The 12,336-nt window shown below is 40.2% G+C and overlaps 1 protein-coding gene across 1 annotated transcript in view; it reads right to left on the bottom strand.

The window, feature by feature from the left end:
• LOC103748844 (guanylate-binding protein 6-like) overlaps positions 1-12,336 on the bottom strand; it is a 66,511-nt gene that overhangs the window by 38,558 nt on the left and 15,617 nt on the right. The window contains exons 5-9 of the mRNA XM_017802830.2: positions 10,570-10,815; positions 8,552-8,832; positions 7,640-7,852; positions 6,342-6,444; positions 5,828-6,021 (exon numbers count right to left, since the gene is read on the bottom strand). Of these exons, the coding sequence (XP_017658319.2) occupies positions 5,828-6,021; positions 6,342-6,444; positions 7,640-7,852; positions 8,552-8,832; positions 10,570-10,815 (1,037 nt within the window). The remainder of the gene's footprint in view (positions 1-5,827; positions 6,022-6,341; positions 6,445-7,639; positions 7,853-8,551; positions 8,833-10,569; positions 10,816-12,336) is intronic.

Raw genomic sequence — 12,336 nt, 5'->3', positions numbered from 1 at the left:
GGACAGACTCTACTCTGAAGAAATTTTCTCTTTTCAAAAAAAAAAAAAAAAAAAAAAAAAAACAAAAAAACGAAAAAAAAAAAAAAAAAAAAGACTGCCTGGAGAAGTGTTTCCTCAGAGTCAACATACAAAGCTGATGCAACTGTGGTGTAAGATGACCAGGCTACATGTAAGCTGGGAACAGAATTTGGCACCATTATCCACACAGCACTGGTTTCGCAGACATTGCAAAACAGAAAGGGTCATGGAGTCTTGTTCCATGGTTTCATAGAGTCTCTGAGACCAGCCAATGTGTGTCAAGGTTGGAGTGTCTGTAAGGAGGCTCTGAGAGGACATTGTGTGATTCTGTTAAGGTGAAACCTAAGTTGTAGTAGGAACTCCTGGATGCTGGAGATGTCAGGACTATGGGGCATCTCTATCAAGGAATGTTATAGGCACAGAATGGAGCCAGCCTGAGAGAAAGGCTATGTGTTCTGCAGACAGAGGCTACCCCAGTCCTTTGGATCCTAAATGATTGCATAACCAACCTCAGAGGCCCAACATGGAGCTTCAAGACTTGTGTTTTCCCTGCTGGGTTTCAGTCTTGCTTTGATCTGATCTTTCTTTGCTACTCATTCATTCCTCCCTTTTGGATGGAAATTTTTACTATGTACCTTTAGATGTTAGACATATACGATCTTTAAAATTTCATAGAGTACCACAGTTAAGAGATTGTCTTACATCTGAGAAGAGATTTTGGACTTTTGACTTTTGAACACTGATGAGACCATTAAAGTTGAAGATGGAATGGATGTACTTTACATCATTGGCTAGTCATGAGCACAGGGAGTCCAGGCATGCACTGTTATGGCTTAGATGTAAAATGCCCCCCATAAGCTCATGTGTTAATGGTTACCAGATGGAAGTGCTACCTGAGAAGGCTATGGAACTTTTGGGATGGTGAACTTCCTTGCAGAAAGTGGGTCACAGGGGGAAGGCCTTGAGGTTGTATAGCTTGGCCCTACTCTCATCTTCCTGATTGTGGATAAAATGTGACGAGTCTGCCTCCTATTCCTGGTGCCGTGCTGTCTGTCATGAAGAAATGTATTCCCTCAATTGTAAGTCAAAGGAAATCCTTTTCTATTAAAGTGCTTGCTGCTAAATATTTGGTCACAGCGATGAGAAAAGTAATGAAAATACCATCATAGTTATGAAGGTACACATGATGTTTAAAGCAACTGTGTGAATGGTGCATTGCTTGGTACAGACATAGTTACCACTGGACTTCATGAAACTTTCAGTTGAAATTTTGTTACTCTTAATAAGAAGCAATTCAATGTGCTATTTCTAGTACCTTGAGTACTCATCTGTCCTATTAAGAAATTTCTGCTTGACCCGGAAGACTAATTTATCCAACACCTACAAAAATTTAGTCCAAATGAGGCCAATACAGGTTCCAAATGGCAGAAGATGAGGGAGAAGACATGGTCTGATTGGGCTACCAGGACCATACTTTGATCACTGACTCATGTTATGAAAATAGGGTCATACATCTTAGGAACCTTCAACAAACTGGTTTACAGCTCCTCAGAAATCATCCAAGAAGTTCTTAGAACTGGCATTCCAGCATGCCCAGCATGGTGGCATATGCCTTTAGTCCCAGGACTTGGGAGGCAAAGATAGGTGGATCTCCGTAAGTTCAAGGCCAGCCTGGCCTACATTGTGAGTTTCAGGCCAGCTGGAGCTAAGGGGAAGTTATGGTTTCCATAACTACTTCATAGGACATCTTCCCCTAAGAGGAGGAAAGAGAGATACCTCAGACTCTGCCCTTTCTTGCTTCTCTATGTCTTTGTTTCATATTAAAGGAAGCTAATTGGTCTTACATCTCCAAGGCACTTGATGTCACAATGGATCTACAGAGATAAATGACTAATCACCTTATGACCTGCAGCTATGGCACATTCCTACAATCCCAGGACCATTCCTACCTCTCCCCACTCACATTCAACTCAGTCACTATCAGAATAGAAGCATCCTTTACTGTGCATGAATGCTCACTCATGCGTTGCTTCATCTTAGATCCCTGCATCTGTCTCAGTCTTCGGCCTAACTTGATAATGTCTTTCCTGTGCCCTTGGAAAAACATCGTCTATCATTAGCAGACTTCTCTACATTCCACCTCTACTCTAAAGTCTTTCAGATTTGGGCTACAATTGAAACCTGTTGAACCTTTGATGGTTTTGCTTCCTGAAAAAACAGATACTATTAATTTTGAGTTGCTTCACATCCTAGGAACTAAACATGAAGTAGGAGCCCCTCTGTTTAATCTCTCACTTCCCAACTATTCATCCAGATTTCTTCTTGGAATGTCGGCATTCATTCTTATCCATTACCCTTTCTTATAATCATACTAAGCAAAGTTGCCATTTTTCCTTCTTCCTCGTTGGTGATTGACTTTAGACATGCCCCATCTTTCTTCCCATATGTGGAACGAGAAACGTCCCCCATAAGCCTCCAGAACTTGAAGACCCAGTTGGTGATGCCCTTTGGGAGGCCATGGAGCCTTGAGGAGGTGTACCCTTGTGGAGGAACCCACTTCAATTTCTCTCTCTCTGCTTTGTATTTGCAACTGAAGATCTGAGCCTTCAACTTCCTGTGTCCAGGCCTGCCACTTGCCTCCATGCTCCCTGCCACGACAGGACTCCTACCCTGTTGCCACGCCTCCCCGCCATCTGGAACCGTGTGCACAAATAACCTCTTCCTTCTATGTGTTATCTTGGTCATGGTATGTTATCACAGCCACAGGAAAGTAACTAATGCATCATTACTATTACTATCATTTACAGAGATTTCAACTTCTATGGGCACAGCCAACTCAGCATTCTGGTCTCTTGGCGCCTCAGTTTCACACTTCCAATAAACATTTCAATCACCAAATTGAAATCCCAAAAACATACATGTCCAATGTTTAGTCTTACATGATAGCTTGATACAGCTGCCAATAATTTGGACAAAGATTTTTCTGAGTGTTCTTGTGTCTGTTTCTCTCATTTCCCATCAAGAGCTAAAGTAATGAAAAGCACCTCTTCCCTCTGTCCTGGCCACAGAGAAATCGCCACCTAAACTAGAACAAGGTGAAGCATATTCATAGTGTGTGGTGATTGTGCTTCTGACCCCTGAGGAGGAATTCAGACACAAGTGTAGAAAGTCCTTTGGCTGTGATTTCAGAAGTCACAAAAAACATTATATCTCAACTTCAAAGCAAATATAGGGATTTGTTTTGAAAGGCCACAACGAAAACTGCATTAAGATTCAAGCTTGGCACTGTGTGATGCTCAGATCTTCATCTTAGATATTGCAGGGAGCAGGCTCCTGCCATTTCTAGAAACAGTGAGAAGTTTCATCATGTAATCATGAATTTCACCCTAATTACCATCACTATCAATGTAAGCTGTAAATATTATTTATTTCCAAGCATTGTTTGTGAAATTTAAAAGACTGAATATTTAATGAAATGCAAGTTCACTACAATCAACTTGTTTTCCCAGATGAGGCCAAAGAATCCAGTTTTTCATGAGTCTTTCAGAAGGTGTTTTGCATTTGTTCATATGTATGTTTGCATGGAATAGTTACATTTTAATGATTACATTATGTGTGATGCTTTGACATACCTTATAAAGTAAAGCTCACTTTATATTAGTACACAGCTCACAGCTCTTCAAGCTCACTTTATATTAGTACACAGCTCACAGCTCTTCAAGCTCACTTTATATTAGTACACAGCAAGCTCCACTGACATTCTGTTTCCTGACTACATAGTATTCCAGTGTTGGCACATACTAACATTTACATTACTTATCATACCAAACGACATTTAATTCATTTCAAATTTATCACCATTACAAGCAATAACTCACCAGATCTCTTCCACATGATGTTGCTAATTTGTTTCCTGGAAACAAGCATTGTCTCTCAAATATACATGCTCTTGTTCTAATGTAAGCCAGGCTCTGATGACCTCTAGTAGGTATCTTTTATGTTTAAACTCTGCTGAAGGAATGAAAAACCTACAGCTCTAGAATAAGACAAAGCAAGTATTCACAGCCTATCAGTCCCTCAAATAAGAGTGAATCATTTTAATTTTTATTGTATTATGTTGTTGTTGTTTTGATCTTTTTGAGACAGGTCTCCCTGCAGTCCCAGCTGGCCTGGAACTCACTATATAGATCAAGCTGGCCTTGAACTCACAGAGATCCACCTGACTCAGCCTCTGGAGTGCTGGGACTAAAGGCATGTGCCACCACGCCCAGCGAGAGTGAATCCTTTTAAAACAGTGAAGCGATGCCTTTCATAACCTCAACAGCTAATATAATAGGAGCACAGAGAACAGTAGCAAAGGCATTCAAGGTTTGGTCCAAAAAGGAGCTACTGTCTTTCATCATAATCTCAATCTTATTTTTCAGATTATTTATTTCTGCATTCATCTCCTCAGATTTCTTCTTAAATCCCTCAGCAAGCAAAGCCTTTTGTGCCTGAAAAAGTAAAAGTGGAGAGGGAAGTAAATATTTAATTGTTCTCTGCTCCTTTTTAAAAAAAATTATTTATTATTTTTATTTTATGTGTATGTGTGTATTGTCTGCATGTAGGTAAGTGCACCTGTGTCGTGCAATGCCCACAGAGGACAGAAGAGGCTGTCGGATCCCCTGGAACTGGAGTTACAGACAGTTGTTAGCTGCCATGTGGGTGGTGCTGGGATTCAAACCCGGGTCTTCTGCTTGCAGAACAAGACAGTGTTCTTATCTGCTGAGCCATCTCTCCAGCTCCCCTCCCCGCTCCTTTATTTTTTAATGTGTATGAGTGTATTGCCCGCATGTATGCAAGTGCACCCATGCCATGCAATGCCCAGGGAGGTCAGGAGAGGGTGTCAGATTCCCTGGAAGTGGAGTTACAGACAGTTAGCCACCATGGAACCGAGCCTGGGTACTTTGCAAGAGCCATCACTCCAGCCGCCTATGAGGGAAGCAAATGTTTTAAATTCCCAAAGTATTTTCATTTAAAAACTTGGTCAAACTGTCTTTAGCTTACTCCTGAAGTTCTAAAAATTATCTCTCCATTTCCAAAGGATAATTTAACACAAACAACATTGTCTAAGTTAGACCTACATATTGTGAGGAATGATAGCTTAAATTTTAGTAATATTCACCCACCATTACTGTTTTGGTGCCATGCTAAAAAAGAACCAATCCTTACATTCATACCCACAAAACTGCCATGGGTCTGACTGCCCAGATTCTCAGACCCTGGGCTACTAAGGCATAGAAATAATAGCAGCTTATCTGCTGGCTCAGAAGTGCTACCACTGGACAAGGAGAGTCACTCCAGTGCCTCGTGCTCCTCCGGCAGGTCATACTACCATCTACTCAGGAAGAAGTTGGGAGGTACCAGCTCCCCATACTTTTCAGTCTGGAAATTTTTTTGAAATTTTATGTCAGTATAGATCATTCTTAAATATGCAAACCAACTGCTGTTCCTATTGTCTGTGCCTGGTTTGAATGTCTGTTTACTTAATCCTTGTGAGATCATTTTTAAAATCTCTTAAATCAGCAGCTCAAACCCTACCAAATTCTATTTTGCAGGATCCTATAGAAGCTGTAGGTGCCTGTATTCTCCAGAGTCTAAATATAGAGCAAAGATTGAAGTCATCATGAAAAAGAGAGAGATTAGGGGCTTTTATGAATCCTGAACAGTAATACATGGAAAGTGTTTTCTCTCATAATCTGGCTATCATCTTCCCCATCCCACTTGGGACTCCAGGACTACCAGGTACCAGGAAGCCAAGGAGACCCACCTGCAGCTTGTGCTCCATCATCTTTTCCTGCTCTCTCATCATCTCTTCTCTCTCCTGCACCAGCTTTTCTCGGAGCTGCTCAAGGTTCTCCCTGTGGCTTCTCTCTTGAGTCTCCATCAATTGCTGCTGCTCCTTGTGCTTTTGCCTCAGCAGCTCCTGCTCCTTCTCAGCCGCCTCCTTCTGGGCCCGCTCCTCTGTCCAGGGAAGAGGGGAGAGAGGGCAGAAAGCAGGGGGTTAGGTCAATCTCCACCTTCCTGAACTAAGAAAGCAAAAGAAATCTGAAGCAGAGCGCAGGAAATCATAGAAGCCACACAGGTCCACAGCTACCAAGAGCACGTTTCTGAAGGTTATGGGAGAGGGCCTGAAACACAGCCATGACTTCCTGCTCCTCTCAGAGTGAGCATCCCACAGAGGACAGAAAGTTCCTAATCTGAGAAGGGGTTTGCTGACCCTTCTCCCAGTAAAACACTGTAGAAATCTCAAGCTCTTCTGAAAGCTGCCGCCTGCTCTGTACCTGCAATGGCCTTCTCCCCAGCAGTGAGGGCTGTGTCTGCCTTCAGGATGGAACTCTCAATGGCTGCCTGTGCCTCCAGGAACTTCTGGAAGACTTCCCTTGCCTGTAGAACCAAGAAGTAGGCAAGAAGCTGGATTAATGTTGGGGAGCTTGCTGGTGCAAAAGTCAACATATTCAGACCATTTTGTCTCATTTTAAAAATTCTATAGTGAATCCCTACTAAATGTCCAAGCTCTTCTGTGGCACAGAAACCCTCCACACCTCCTACTCCATGGCCCTCGGTTCCTCTGCTAGTTCCCCTTCCCCCTCCCATTCTCAGTCCCAACCTGTTCCCATAATGTGCAGCTGTGCTCACTGTAGCTAAGAGGCTTTTATTTGTTTTCATTCTGATGTAAATTCTGCCTTTTGTCCTTGCTGGACTGAACCATAAGCAAGTTATTTCAACTGCCTTGGCCTCATTGTACAGATGTGTAAAACACCTAGAATACTGGTAGGTATTACCTAAAGTTATTTAGAAGACAAATGAAAAGGTCTAAGGAAAGAGCTCATCGTTGCATCATTAGGCAATAATACTTAAATACAATACTTAAATACCTAAATACAATAAATCTTGGTTTGCTATTATTTATTACCAACACCTCGTGGTCCATTCATAAAGTTATCTTTCTATAAGATAACTTTCTATTTAGCTGACTCTCACATTGATGAGTCTTGAGAATGAAGACTCACTACACCTTATAAATTGCCAACATGTAGCACAATGCAAATCATGTTTTTGAATGAAGATGTTCTTATTCCATCTCTCCTGGATTTCTGAAGTTCCTAATATTTTAGTGGTACTGAGTGAACTTTTCCAAGTATAAGTTGTAAATAGCAGTCATTAAGAGCTAAAAGTGCCCCCAAATGTCCCTCAGTGTAAGCTCATCCATATATGACAGAATGCATGAAATCTGGCGGGGGGGGGGCATGAGGGGAGCAGGCAGGGAATTGAGTCTAAATATGATTAGGATGTATTGTATGAAATGCACAGAAGTTCAATTTAAAAAGTATCTATATATATATATATACTTTATACATAATATATATCTATATTATATATAAAGCTAAAAGTGGATAAGGGGATGGACATGCATGTAGAGCACTTGACCTGCATTGCAGGGGCCCCAGTACTGGAAAAATAAAAGCTGAAAGTGTTCTATAATCCTCACACTTTCTTATCCCTCTCAAATGGTAGTGTCTCAGATTTTATGCCAACCCCTATGCCCTGCTCTGAGCTCCCCATACTCCCTCTTCCTTGCCTTGACTCCTTTCCTGGGCACTTCCCAGTAGTCCTGCTCAATCTTTTCCCTTCTTTCCATGTAGAGCTTGTGTCCTCTGGGAACCAAGAATGTTCCTGCTGAAATATTTTCCATTAGGGCTTCTGAAAGCTGATTCATTTCTTCCTGGCAGTATTTATCTGACGCCTCTTCATTCTTCAGCAGGAACTCTGCCCTCTTAATCTCTATTGATTCCTACAAAGGAAATGTACAGAGAGAGAAACAAGAAATAGAAGAGATAAAATTCCAAAGAAGTCAGTAAAGGGTCAACCTATTTCTCGTGAGAAAGCATTCTAGTATAGCAAGACTTGGAATGAATCAGCAATCTCAAAATCTGACTTCATTCACAGCTTTAAAAGCTTCGCACAAGACAATGGGAAACTTTCTTAACATTCCTGCTCATCAAGACTCCCCTCTGTAAAATGATGAGACTGCACCCTACAGTTTCTATGGTTCCCAGCAACTGTTGCATCCTGTGATTCTATCAACGGATACAACAAGGAGCAACAGGGGATGAACAGTGACCCCCATGGGGGCTCTGGCAAACAAAACTTTGGTTTCTAGGAATAGGAGAAATGTCCACAGAAAAACATAACCAGCTCAGGGATGACCTGTGAGTGCTCTGGACAGATTTGTCATCCATGACCATATTAACCAGAATCTACCAGGAGTATTATGGAGGATATATACTGATTTTCTAATCGTCAGAGAGATTTGTAGATAAAGGTACTTGAAATCTGGGGAGGAAAACATGTAGTTTTTTGCACCTATATTCATCATTATAATCAGAAATGTTTTATCCTTGAATGTGACATGCACGTTGGGGTCAATAGGGCTCCTCAAGGCTTCATTCTTCAAGAAGAGTTAGGACAGTTAATGACCCAAACAAATTACCACTAGCTTCTTCTGGAATTCCTGATTTTCATCCCTGAAGGAGTGCTCCATGAACACGGCAATGGCTTCCCTCTCACAGGCTGTGTGCATGTCCAGCAGCTCCTGGAGCGTGTCTGTGGGGAGACTCACTCGCTGGACCATCTGCTCACTGTAGTGGTCAACTGCCTTCTGCACAGCCATGGAGTTCTCACGCTGAGCCAGGGTTGTCACCGCATCGTCCAGACAAGGCACTGCTCCGCTGTTAATGGCATCCACATAGGTTGTCACCAGAGCCCCCAATCCTCCATGAGCCAGGAATTTTAGGGGATAAATATGAAGTTTTAAGTCAATGGGATCCAAGATTTTATGACTACATTTCTAAAATTTTTCATTTGCAGGTGCATGTATGTGCGTACACACACACACACACACACACACACACACACACACACACACACAGACACACACACACGCCTCCTTCAGTTTGCTATAAATTTATTTTTTCTGGTATTAAAAAATTAATAAAGTATAATATAAAATATTTTAAAAATTAAACAGTCAACTCCATCTAATAAGTTCAACTGCCTATGAGACAGTATAATTTTATAATTAAACCTGAAAGGAAAATAGATTACCTAGGTATGCTAACGAGACAGGGTATACCATATTTGTTGCTAAATCCAAAGTCTCAGAGACTTAATCATGAGTGCTTTTACTAGAACTACTTTAAACTTCCAAATTACATTTCATATTCTCATTGCAAAGAATCATTAATACATATTAATACATAGATATCTTCTGTGAAAATAGAATGTATCTGCTTTAGTAGTTTTGATTGTGATTTATCAGTTGAGAACTTTTTCACTAACGATTTTATTATCAATTGAGAATTTTATGTAGCCATAGATACTAGTGATAAAGTCTGCATTTTAAAGAAGAATTTGTAAGCCCTGACAAGTAATTATAAAGTATAAGCATTTTTCAGAGTATGGATTTGTGCACACCATTGCTCCCAGCCCATGAACCAGAATTTTTTAGGAGATACGTGAAGTTAAAAATCAATAGGATCTAAGATTCTGAGACTGCATTTTGAAAATCTCTCTCATAGCTACACATGTACACACAGACACATAGACATACACATGCACACATACACATATACACATACACCCACAAGAAAAAATCTCAGAGCTGGAGAGATGGCTCAGCAGGTAAGACTACATAGCTCTCTTACAGAAGTCTCACATTTGGTCCCCAGCACTCATGCACATCAACTGACTCAGAACAACCTGAAACTCCAGTTCTAGTGGATCTGACATCCTCTTCTGACCTCACAGCTGTACTCATGTACACAGACCCTCACAACAGACACACATGCATACACATAATTAAAAGTAAAAATAAACCTTTTTTAAAGATAAATATATCCTGCCATCAATTTCTTTTTCTATTGGCCCTTCATTTTTATAGTTTTTCCAGTCTACTGTTTAATTTTTTAAGTTTAATTTTTTCAAATATGCACATTCACCTAATAAACTCAGATGCCTACGAAAAATGTAATTTCCCAAATAAAAGTTGAAAGAAAAAAATGCATAAGTAGACCAGTAAGACAGCACATATCTGATTGTCTTTGCTGTTAATGCTGAAGTGTGGACTTACATGGGCTTAAACACTAGTATTTGTTGTCAAAACCACTTAAAACTTCAAAACATAGTTCATATTTTCTTTGCAAAGAACAATTAATAAGTAAGACTTCCCCTGTGAAGATAGTGATCTTAATAGTGGTTTATTATTAACTGAAACCTTTTTCACTAGTGATTTTATTATCCGTTGAGAATTTTTTAGATTTGTGGAAGTCATTAATACCAATTACAAAGTTTTCTACTTTGAATGACTTGTAATCTTCCATGAATAAGTATGAGTGTTTCTTCAGAGCAAGAATGCATGCACATAATCACTGAATATGAAATCAACCAAAAATAACATCCACATCCCAGTATGTTCAAATGTATTACACAGAAATGTGAAAAACGACTCACGATTCCCAGTAACCACAATTCCCTCTCTGAGAGTCTTGATCTTTCCAGACACGAAGATGTAAGAAATGAAACCCTTTGTGTGTTCCTGAAATTTAGGGTCCAGCTGATCTTCTGAGATAGTCTCAATACTGAGTAGGAGTCCTTTGTCAAATGTTGGCCGGTCAAAGACAAAGCACTTCCGTTTTGGGAAGAAACGCCGGATGCATTCCCTGGGCAAATTGGATGCTTGGATTCTAGGATTGTTACCTGAGTGACAGGGAATACAGAAAATTATGGGAGTCGTCTTAGAGAGCAAACAAGGGGGCTCTTGTACAGACGCAGTGTTACGCGCTTACAGAATTACTCTACCATAAACACGCAATACTTCTGTATACAGTAAACGTTTACTAAGCCTGTCCTTGATATATAAGTCTGGCGAGATAACGCAAGAGACATGGAACTCCCATGGAAAACTATATGGCGGATACACATAAGCATGAACACAGCATAGCATCAAGCATACTGTGGTTGTGTATGAAATTGACTAAATAGCAAAAAGGCTAAATGTAAATTTCTGGCCCAGTCATTTCCTTGTGGAAAAGGAGCTGTGGAACCAAAAAGAGTTGCAAATAAAAGATAATAGAGTGATATTAGAAATAGCAATATATTGGGGCTGGAGAGATGGCTCAGCAGCTAAGAGCACTGACTGCTCTTGCAGAGGATCTAGGTTCGATTCCCAGCACCCACATGGCGGCTACCAACCGTCCTTAACTCCAGTTCCAGGGGAATCCAAAGCCCTCGTCTGACCTCCATGGCATTGCACAACACACCCGGGTGCACTCACATACATGCAGGCAATACACTCATACACATAAAATAAAAATAATAAATGAAATATAAAAAAAGAAATAAGAATATTAGCAATGCTAAGAATGATGCTGTGGCTATTGAAGGAAATCACTTTGACACTGAGCAAAATTCATTTTTGAAGGCAAAATATTCAAACATAGAGAATAAAGCAGTGGTCACCACAGCTGAGGAGGAAAGAGGGGACACAGGTCAAATGGCACTGAGCAGCAGAATGTAGGATGCATGTGTCTAGATATATAATGTGCAACATCAAGATGATAGCAAAACTATTGTGTTAGGGATGTTTATTAAATCAATTTTAGCTGTTTCTATAAAAATTAACTATGTGAAGTGATAGCTGTATTATCTGCCTCTCTGTGGTAACCCCCCTTAGTATCTGTGTGTATTCTGTAATATCAAGTTATAAATCTCAAGTATACAATAAAATTCACTTTTAAAATTTTACATCTACTTTTGATAAAAGTAGATATCTACTTTTTGATACTTCTTTTTAGATAGCTACTTTTAGCAAAAGTCTCAAATGACCCAATGTAACCAGACTGTAATTTTAAGATATTCACCAATTCTTCAGAGACTCTTTGAGATGAATGACTGTATTGGTTTAACAGATTGCTTTTCTGCCTGCCAGTTTTTCAATAAATGTTTTGAGGATGTGTAGACAGAAAAATGAAAGCATTGGGTAAATCAGAACTGGTATTGCCCACAAGGCTTCATCAGCTCCACATCAGGCAAATAACGTCTATGCAAATGATTTGTATACCATCAATGTAGTTTATTTTGAAACTGTAGCAGGATAATATGTTGGAAGTAACAGAGAATTGTGTTGTATAAAATAAAGTGTATGTGACTATCCTCAGACCTATTGGGGTAAGTCTATAGCGCAGCTCTCCGCGCCGGGACTCCCTAAGCCACATTCAC

The sequence above is a fragment of the Nannospalax galili genome, unplaced genomic scaffold (genome assembly GCF_000622305.1).
Source record: "Nannospalax galili isolate Female #2095 unplaced genomic scaffold, S.galili_v1.0 scaffold1646, whole genome shotgun sequence".
Taxonomy (NCBI): Eukaryota; Metazoa; Chordata; class Mammalia; order Rodentia; family Spalacidae; genus Nannospalax; species Nannospalax galili.
Note: the sequence above shows the minus strand (reverse complement) of the source record. Positions and strands in the feature narration are given on the sequence as shown.